The sequence below is a fragment of the Pinus tabuliformis genome, chromosome 7 (assembly GCF_031772625.1).
Source record: "Pinus tabuliformis cultivar Carrire ecotype Pingquan chromosome 7, CPIR1, whole genome shotgun sequence".
Taxonomy (NCBI): Eukaryota; Viridiplantae; Streptophyta; class Pinopsida; order Pinales; family Pinaceae; genus Pinus; species Pinus tabuliformis.
The window spans coordinates 912,901,655-912,912,111 of record NC_142293.1 but is presented as its reverse complement, the minus strand read 5'-3'; the positions used below and the strand labels follow the sequence as shown (position 1 = coordinate 912,912,111).

The window sequence follows — 10,457 nt, the reverse complement described above, 5'->3', positions numbered from 1 at the left end:
AAAGAGCTATGAGCAGTTACACATACAAATCTCTTGTGAAATAAAAAATTAAATTACTTATAAATAAAAAATTAAACCGTAGCAGAAATCAGACCCACAGTGTTTGAAGAAAAAAAAATCAATCTCTAACCTGAAGCGCAGTTTCCTGGCAGTTTCCTTGGAGTCAATCTTGAACTCGGCGTGCAAGGTAAGTCTAAATAGGCATATTCCTTGAGAGAGAGAGTGTCAGGAAGTAGACAACGCAAAGCTCTTCTGGGCATGTGCAATTTAAGGATGAAGCCAGCCACCAACGATATTAACAAGGCTTTCACATTGGCTTTGATTTGCAAATTTTCTATAAAAGCAAGGCGGTGTACATTCTGTAAAAGTAGCATAAAGCAAGGTGGATTGTGATTCTATATACTATCTGGAAAGTTATTGTTCCTACTCTACTCTGATTCTAGATAATGCAGATTCGTAATTTAATATGTTTATTGCTTACCGAGTCACCGACGCTGATTAGAATTTAGCATATTTTCAATTAAAAAAACTTGCCGAAAAAATACCTTGTTATATGAAAAATAAAGGGGCGTAAGTTGTAAGTTATAACTATACCAATGCTGATTAGAATTTAGCATATTTTCAATTAAAAAAACTTGCCCAAAAAATACCCTGTTATATGAAAAAACTTGACGGGTAAGAACGTTTGGTGCGTAAGAACGTTTTGGAAACCAAACGTCAAAAATCCGTCTTTTACTCTTCCAGGAACATCACTCAAAACGGGCAATGACAAATTCTAGCCATCAAATACATGCAAAAAGCCTTATGACAGATAAAATGCCCGTCAAATTCCATCCCTGATTCCGATAGAATTTTACAATCAAAATAGTTATTTTGTGCAAATATAAAATACTTGACGAGAACAAAAATATAAATAGAAGTTGATGACATTAATCATTCAACTAGAACATTCTACCGTATACTTGGGAAACAATCTTATCTATTTTAACTGTTCTCCATATCATCACAAGAATAGATTTGCACTATATGATATAAAATAGGCATGTATCTATCCTTTATTTGTTCAAACTGACATGTAATTCATGAAAATTATTAGATAATCAAAATTTGTATATAATTTCTACTGTAGGCTAGTTATTTGTTTCTATTCTCTCTTCACTAAATACACTATGCATTGTTCCTTTTTCGAAAAAACAACCACATGCTAATATTGACTAGTTAATACATCCTTGAAACATTTTTGATAATCAACAAATATATTAGAAATTTCCACTTATCTTAACCAAATAAAGATGGAATAAACAAGTTCCTCCTAACCAAAGAATTGCAACACAATAATTTCCCGTGAGCCTCTGGCTTTTTTTGTTCATACTAAACTATCCTCTTCTTGTTGGAATATTTTTTCGTTTCCACCGACTTTACCAATTGTCACGACCCTGCTACTTTTACCATAAAAAAAAACTTTGTTATGTCCTACCTTCCATTTTACCATGGTTAGGATACATTTGTTTCGCACGAGTATATGACTTTGTATAAACGTGGATTATGATTTATGGCTCACACACCTTAATCGATATTCTTTAACATATGTTACACCTCGTATGTGGTCTTACTATACATTAACTTTTTAATAACTCAACGCATGCTGGTGCATTGGTTTTCCCTCGTCCGGATGGTCATTAAACTCCAGCGCCACATGGTGAACGGTCATGGCCAGGTGGCTGCAGGCCATGTGGAGCCATGTGACCATTCTACGGTTTGTGCATTCGATAAACGTGCCATGCTCCCGCCCAAACGAACGATGAAGATTGTGTCTCCAGATCGGACGGTGAAAAATGACCTTAGGGTTTGGTTGACATATAAGTTTACCGAGTTCTTCGGTTCTGGCTCATTTGCACATTATGCATACACAGGTTTTCCGACAGACTCCACCACCATACCACTCTGCTGCTCGCACAGGTATCTTCTTATCTATGGTAAAATGTTACAGCTTACGGTTAATTCATGGCATCTACTCTCTCTCAGGTTCTAACGTTTACCTCCATACTTTGATGATTTACACAGTGCGGTGCCGTGCAGAAGGGTTTGGCTTCCATGGCGTCGACCATCCGAGGGATCTTCTGATCGACCTGCATTCCTTTCGGGTAATCCCTTCTCAGTAGTATGTCTAGACATTTAGTCAGCTTGGAATGAATGTTTGGCGGTTGTTAATGACCGACGGAGCTGATGCACGGTATTTATGTGCCCAGGTCTGTTACTCTGGTTTCGAGACTTGATGTTATTCACAGGCGGCATTCTTGGCCGATTCTGTACTTTACAAACCCTTGGGTTTTAGAAGTTGTCGGTTTATGGCCACAGGCCAACCGAGGGTTTTGATATTTGGTCATGTTGTTTTACAGTCGTTTATATAAAGGATTTGCTTTACACAATGCACAGTCCATATTTCTTTGAAACTTGCTATTACTATGAGCCGGGGTTACCCGACCTGTAACGCCTGTTAGCATATTTATTTTTTCCTTACTCTACGGCCTTATGGCAATGAATGTAATATGGAATGTTTGCATCTTTTCGTGCATCTTAAGTTTATCCTTAGTTTTGTACAGACGTTCATCGTCTCTGAACGAAGTTAATATATTTATATATAATTTCACAGGCATGTTTACCGTATGTATTGGTTTCATTTCTTGGAAATCATGACAAGATTCATTTGTTGCGGTCTCAGGCATCACGGCCTGCTTCCGGAACAAAGGGAGCAGGTCCAACCCTTACCGCCTATATTTTCTGGGTTTTGTATGAGGGTTTCTACTCAAGTTCGATATTCAGAAATGCATCTTAGTAAATTGTTTATGTTTATAGTTGGCGCACAGCACATCCATCTCATTTGTTTGGCATACCGGGACATTCATGTTTTAATGTTGGTTTGAGGTTTATCTGAGGGTTTACCCTGCACTACTGTACCTAAATGTTCTTTGTCAGTGTAATTATTCGGCTTTTTATTTATTAATGACCCGGCTGTTACACAGCGCTCTACCGTCTTTCTTATTATCGGTTAAGCTTCAAAAGTAATTTATGGTCTCATACCACAGGTTCATAGACATAGTGACTTTACATGCATTGCGTCATATCTATACTTGCATATGCTCTGTATCTCGCTGGTTTCTAATAATGAACTTTCTTTATTTGATTCTGGCCGCAGTATGCCACACCTCTGTTATAACTTATATTTCATCTATGAGTCTGTACGCGGTCGTTAAGAACAAGATTTTATTCTGTTAGCTGTATATTTATTTACACTCTCAGACTCAGGAATATTAACTCGTATATCTGTGTCTGTTTATTTCGGTAAAGAAAATGTCAGTTAGTGCATTTGTATATTTAATCATGGTTTCCATCTTGTCAACGAGAAGTCTCACTGTCGACTGTATATATAAATACCACACTTTAAATATACCTGTAATCACCTCCATAAAGATAAACACAGGCACTTGTATTTGCTAACATTTCTTTTTCTAAATCAAGAATCTAGACCATTATATTCCATATGCAATCATTACCTGATTTTAAGTAAAGCTATCTAATAAGCGTACCTGGTAATCTGCTACTGTCGCTTTGCTGTAATGTTCACCTGCAGTAATCTAGCTCTTATCCTCCCAACCTCGAGAATCCACTACACTAGATCTCCCCTCCGAGCTATCTTGTAGGCCACAGCCTTTTTCAAGATTCAAGCACCACGGTGCAGGGTTATCTGGTCATAACCAGACTTAACCCAGTATTCACACTCTGCTCTCTCCTCTGGAGTCCGCCTCTGCCTGTTCCCTAACAGCCCAGAGGTTTTTCCTTTTCCACCCCTTTCTGGGTGAGAGGCAGTTGTCTCCTGTTCAGTTTCTTAACTGATTCTTTTCTTTTAATAGAAAAGGCCCCTTTGTGGAGGCTGCCATCATTCTTTCAACACATGTGTATAATAGTTCATTATATTTTCTTTTAACAAATAATAATGTCTTAATAACAAGCTGTCACCCATATTGTTTTTACCACAACAATTACCGGAAATTACAAGTTACCAGGGTTATTACATCTTCCCCCCCTAGGATTGGACATCGTCCCGATGTCCATTCTTATCAAATAAATTTGGATAGGCTTTTCTGAAAAGTTCCTCGTCTTCCCACGTAGCCTCCTCAGGGCCATAATGCTGCCACAGCACCTTAATTTGGGTAATAGCCCGTTTCCGCAGCTGCACTTCTCTCCGGTCGAGAATGCTCTGTGGTTCGACTAGGACCCCGCCTTCCGGTTCGACCTGCAAACAACCAGCACTTAATCAATTCCTCATTAAGTGTAGTGGTATAATTAAACCTAATCGGATCAATTCTTACCCGTACATCTTGCCATTGTATAACATGTCTAGGGTCATACACATATTTCTTTAGGACAGAAACATGAAACACATTGTGAATCCTAATGTGGCTGGGTAAAGCAAGTTGGTAGGCCACCGGTCCTACTCTAGCGAGAATCTGAAATGGTCCGAAATATCGGGGAGCTAGTTTAGCGCACCCGCTCCACTGCAGTGCGCTCCTTCTAGTTTGAATCCTTACAAATACATGATCACCCACTTTATATTCTGCAAATCTTCTTTTCTTATCTGCGAAACTTTTCTGTCTGTCTTGTGCAGCCTTTAGGTTTGCTCGTACTTTCTTTACCATATCTTCCATGTCCTTTAACATTTCTGGACCCAAATTCAATTTATCCTCTACCCCACTCCAACCCGAGGGTGTGCGGCATTTTCGCCCATACAAAACCTCAAAGGGACTTAGCTGGGTGGAGGTGTGATACCCATTATTGTAGGCAAATTCAATCAAATGCAAATATTCTTCCCACTGAGTAGGCTTGAGCATCACATTTGCCCTCAGCATATCTTCCAATACCTGATTGACACGCTCAGTTTGTCCATCGGTTTGTGGATGATATGCTGTACTAAAATTCAGCTGGGTGCCCAACTCAGCAAACAATGTTTTCCAGAAAGTGGAGGTGAACTTCACATCACGGTCCGATATGATTACCTTTGGCATTCCATGCAGGCGGAACACATTCTGCATAAAGAGATGCGCAATTTGTACCGCCTTGTAGGTAGACTGTACGGGTATAAAGTGTGCTGCTTTACTTAGTTTATCAACTACAACCATAATAGAATCATTACCCTTCTTCGTTCGTGGTAAACTAGTTATAAAATCCATGGAGATGGTTTCCCATTTCCATTCCGGAATAGGTAGGGGCTGTAACAGTCCCGCTGGGTGTTGGTGTTCAGCCTTAATTTGCTGGCACTCCAAACATTTTGCCAAATATTCCACCACTTGCCTTTTCATTCCAGGCCAGTAATACTCTTTTTTGAGTGCCATAACCAACTTTTGATATCCTGGATGACCGGCATAATGGCTGATGTGGAATTCATCTAAGATCAGCTTCTTAAGGTCACCGGAGTTGGGTACATACATTTTTCCATTGAGATACAGCATCCCCGTGTTATCCAATGTATACCCTTGCTGTAACTTGTCATGATCAGCTTGCTGTACCTGCACTTTCAAATGCTGATATTCTGAGTCGTTGTGCGCTGCTGTTCTTATTTGTTCAACCAGCGAACTCTGCCACCGGCTGGCTGAAAGTTCACATAAATTATGAACTTTTCGACTTAAGGCATCTGCTACCCGATTTTCTTTGCCCTTTAAATGTTTTATTTCGAAGTCAAACCCACTTAGAAAATCTGCCCAACGACCTTGTCTCGCGTTCAAAGTGGGCTGATTGAAATAATGCGTTAGGCTATGATGGTCGGTTAACAGCAGAAATTTCTTTCCGAGAAGATAATGTCGCCACATTTTAAGGGCATGAATTACAGCAGTTAATTCTAAATCGTATGCAGAGTATTTCTGTTCATGTTCTTTTAATTTCCTAGATTCATAGGCTATTACCTGCCCTTCCTGCATCAATACTCCCCCCACGCCCTCTTTGCTTGCATCAGTGCACACCACGTAATCCTTATTAGGATCTGCGATTCTTAAGATGGGTGCGGTGGTGAGTAGGTGTTTCAAACGATCAAAACTCTGCTGACATTCTGCTGTCCACTTAAACGCCCTTCCTTTCTTTTGTAATGAGGTAATAGGATAGGCTATTCTCGAAAAGCCTTCCACAAATCTCCTGTAATAACCAGCTAATCCCATGAAGGACCTGATGTCCGAAACATCCTTGGGTGTAGGCCACTCCATAATAGATTTTATCTTCTCGGGATCAACCGCAATTCCCTCATTTGTAATCACATGACCCAGATATTGAATTTCTTCCTTAAAGAAATCACATTTGCTAAATTTAGCATAAAGCTGATGCTCCCGAAGAGTTTGCAACACCAATCTAAGGTGCTCCTCATGTTCCTGCTGGGAACGAGAATATATCAAAATGTCATCAATGAATATCAGTACAAACTTGTCCAAAAACTGGTGAAACACGCTATTCATCATGCACATAAAGGTGGCTGGCGCATTGGTTAAACCAAAAGGTAGCACTACGAATTCGTAGTGCCCGTAGCGTGTTCGGAAAGCAGTTTTGGCAATGTCCTCATCCTTGATCCTGATCTGATGATAACCAGATCGCAGATCAATTTTGGAAAACACCTTTGCTCCTTTCACCTGATCAAAAAGTTCATCTATTCTGGGTAGAGGATACTTGTTTTTGACCGTGAGCTTATTCAGCTGTCGGTAATCTATGCACATGCGAAAGGTCCCATCCTTCTTCTTCACGAACAATACTGGAGCTCCCCAAGGTGATACACTAGGTCGAATGTACTGCTTATCTAGCAATTCCTGGAGCTGCAACTTCAATTCCGTCAACTCTGGTATGCTCATCCGGTATGGTGCCCTCGATACTGGAGCTGCCCCTGGTACCAACTCTATAGTGAAATCTATGTCCCTTCTTGGAGGCAGACCCGGAATCTCTTCAGGAAAGACGTCTGTAAATTCCTGCACTACTGGTATGTCACTTAATGCAGACATCTTATCTTTTTGATTCGCATAGCCAACCTGTATGGCATAGATTTGACATTTCTTTCTAATACACTTAGCTAGTTGTGTTGCAGTTATAGGTCGAACCTGAACAGGACGTTTAATTCCCTGCAATTCCTGCTGCTGTTCCAAATCATCCTTGTAGTATATGGTCTTGGTTTTACAATTCACCAACGACCAGTGCTTCTCCAGCCAGTCCATACCAATAAGTATGTCATAGGAACCTAACGGAAGTATATTCAAATCTGCCTTTACAGGCTGTCCAGCTATACTAAAAGAACAGTTATTCACTTTAGCTAAAACCCGCCTTTTGGCCCCCGTAGCCAGCTGGACCAACCATGGGTTTTTAAACTTTTCTGATGGTAGCTTACAATGTTCCACTACTTTTGGACTAACGTAACTTAACGTAGCCCCTGGATCAATAAGTACAGCTACAGAAAGGTTTGAGATCTTACCTTCGAATTCCACCATGGAAGGTTGATATTCCGCTTGCCGGTCTTCTAATGCTGCATTGATCCTTGGTACACTGCGTGCCACGTCACCTACAGTGGAAGCTTCATGGATTTGAGATATCTGATCAGTTCTTTTACGCTGCGGACAGTTCCTAGCATAGTGCGGTCCCTCACATACCCAGCATTGAACTGGTGGTTTGGTTCCTTCAACCTCTGATTTAGCAGGGGGTTCACTAATCCTGTTCTCGTTTGGCTTAGGCCGGAAAGTTCCCTTACTCGTGCTTCTGTTAAACTGTCCTTTTCCAGCCCCTTTGCCACCATTTCCGTGGCTGCCTTTGTTGTTTCCAGCATTTCTGCTACCTTTTCTCTCATTCCATTTTCTGCTGGGAATTTCTCCCTTTTGTTTGTGCTGCTGGTAGCAAATTCTGGCCTTCCTAATTGCCTCATCCATAGTTCGGGGGTTGTCAAACTCGATTCGCTCTCTGATATAGGCTGGCAAACTACTCACAAACCTTTGCACCTTGGCCTTCTCCTCTTTTATGTAAGGCACATAACGCAGTAGAGAGGTAAAGCGATTTATGAATTCATCCATGGATTGTTGTCCTAGTCGTAAATCATGAAATTCTCGCGCCTTCTCATCATAAAAGCGCTCAGTTAAGTACCTCTCCTTAAAATATTTCTGAAACTTTTCCCAGGTTATGCTTTGCTCACTTACCCCCTTCACAATTTTAATTTCTTCCCACCACAAGGTGGCTTTGCCTTGCAACTGGAATATAGCCAACCGTGCCTTCAGATTTTGATCATATTCGTACAGCTGAAAATATTTATTAATATTAATCAGCCATGCTTCTGCTGCTTCCTCCTGTTCTCCATCAAAGAGTGGGGGTTTGATTTTTCGAAATTCCCCCTGTAGTTCCGTTCTCTGTCTCTTGGTAGCCTGCTGCTCTTGCACGTTATCAGAATGGTCTTCCCGCTCTTCTGAAATTTCAGGAGCATAATTCCGCTCCTCAGTGCCCCTTTGCTGTTCTGCACTGGGACTGGGTAAGGGTGGATTTTGTTTTACCGACAAGCTCTTCAATATTCTTTCCTGTTCCATAGTTAATCGTGCATTGTCTTCTCGCAAGCGTGCCATTTCACCCTTCAGTTCTTGAACGGTTTGAAGTATTGCCTGATTAGCACTGCGTGTCTCAGCACCAAGCTGAACCCACAGTCCTGTGTTGTCTGGTGGAATGCCACCAGCTCCCGGCATTTCCTCCATCTTATTGTATAACTGTCAGCTGTGGAATGTCTCAATATGTTCCTGATATACACAAAAAGACATGATTAATGACATTGTATTGTATACATATATAAGATAATTGTTCTTTCTGTTCTTGTTGCTGTTCCAGAGGTCTCAGTTTTTGAAACCTCGCTCTGATACCACATTGTCACGACCCTGCTACTTTTACCATAAAAAAAAACTTTGTTATGTCCTACCTTCCATTTTACCATGGTTAGGATACATTTGTTTCGCACGAGTATATGACTTTGTATAAACGTGGATTATGATTTATGGCTCACACACCTTAATCGATATTCTTTAACATATGTTACACCTCGTATGTGGTCTTACTATACATTAACTTTTTAATAACTCAACGCATGCTGGTGCATTGGTTTTCCCTCGTCCGGATGGTCATTAAACTCCAGCGCCACATGGTGAACGGTCATGGCCAGGTGGCTGCAGGCCATGTGGAGCCATGTGACCATTCTACGGTTTGTGCATTCGATAAACGTGCCATGCTCCCGCCCAAACGAACGATGAAGATTGTGTCTCCAGATCGGACGGTGAAAAATGACCTTAGGGTTTGGTTGACATATAAGTTTACCGAGTTCTTCGGTTCTGGCTCATTTGCACATTATGCATACACAGGTTTTCCGACAGACTCCACCACCATACCACTCTGCTGCTCGCACAGGTATCTTCTTATCTATGGTAAAATGTTACAGCTTACGGTTAATTCATGGCATCTACTCTCTCTCAGGTTCTAACGTTTACCTCCATACTTTGATGATTTACACAGTGCGGTGCCGTGCAGAAGGGTTTGGCTTCCATGGCGTCGACCATCCGAGGGATCTTCTGATCGACCTGCATTCCTTTCGGGTAATCCCTTCTCAGTAGTATGTCTAGACATTTAGTCAGCTTGGAATGAATGTTTGGCGGTTGTTAATGACCGACGGAGCTGATGCACGGTATTTATGTGCCCAGGTCTGTTACTCTGGTTTCGAGACTTGATGTTATTCACAGGCGGCATTCTTGGCCGATTCTGTACTTTACAAACCCTTGGGTTTTAGAAGTTGTCGGTTTATGGCCACAGGCCAACCGAGGGTTTTGATATTTGGTCATGTTGTTTTACAGTCGTTTATATAAAGGATTTGCTTTACACAATGCACAGTCCATATTTCTTTGAAACTTGCTATTACTATGAGCCGGGGTTACCCGACCTGTAACGCCTGTTAGCATATTTATTTTTTCCTTACTCTACGGCCTTATGGCAATGAATGTAATATGGAATGTTTGCATCTTTTCGTGCATCTTAAGTTTATCCTTAGTTTTGTACAGACGTTCATCGTCTCTGAACGAAGTTAATATATTTATATATAATTTCACAGGCATGTTTACCGTATGTATTGGTTTCATTTCTTGGGAATCATGACAAGATTCATTTGTTGCGGTCTCAGGCATCACGGCCTGCTTCCGGAACAAAGGGAGCAGGTCCAACCCTTACCGCCTATATTTTCTGGGTTTTGTATGAGGGTTTCTACTCAAGTTCGATATTCAGAAATGCATCTTAGTAAATTGTTTATGTTTATAGTTGGCGCACAGCACATCCATCTCATTTGTTTGGCATACCGGGACATTCATGTTTTAATGTTGGTTTGAGGTTTATCTGAGGGTTTACCCTGCACTACTGTACCTAAATGT

At 41.0% G+C, this 10,457-nt stretch overlaps 3 protein-coding genes across 3 annotated transcripts; 2 read left to right on the top strand and 1 right to left on the bottom strand.

Moving 5' to 3' along the window:
• Positions 1 to 1,524: 1,524 nt before the first annotated feature.
• LOC149250634 (uncharacterized) lies at positions 1,525 to 2,510 on the top strand. The gene is made up of 3 exons (XM_089456458.1): positions 1,525 to 1,959; positions 2,065 to 2,144; positions 2,250 to 2,510. Exons 1-3 carry the CDS (start codon positions 1,643 to 1,645, stop codon positions 2,333 to 2,335), a joined length of 483 nt encoding a protein of 160 aa, XP_089312584.1. The 5' UTR covers positions 1,525 to 1,642; the 3' UTR covers positions 2,336 to 2,510.
• A 1,211-nt stretch (positions 2,511 to 3,721) lies between these two features.
• LOC149250633 (uncharacterized) lies at positions 3,722 to 8,750 on the bottom strand. The gene is made up of 6 exons (XM_089453707.1): positions 8,340 to 8,750; positions 6,810 to 8,123; positions 4,828 to 6,326; positions 4,282 to 4,294; positions 4,097 to 4,189; positions 3,722 to 3,874 (listed from the first exon to the last, which is right to left on the bottom strand). Exons 1-6 carry the CDS (start codon positions 8,748 to 8,750, stop codon positions 3,722 to 3,724), a joined length of 3,483 nt encoding a protein of 1,160 aa, XP_089309833.1.
• A 265-nt stretch (positions 8,751 to 9,015) lies between these two features.
• LOC149250632 (uncharacterized) lies at positions 9,016 to 10,001 on the top strand. The gene is made up of 3 exons (XM_089456457.1): positions 9,016 to 9,450; positions 9,556 to 9,635; positions 9,741 to 10,001. Exons 1-3 carry the CDS (start codon positions 9,134 to 9,136, stop codon positions 9,824 to 9,826), a joined length of 483 nt encoding a protein of 160 aa, XP_089312583.1. The 5' UTR covers positions 9,016 to 9,133; the 3' UTR covers positions 9,827 to 10,001.
• Positions 10,002 to 10,457: the final 456 nt, after the last annotated feature.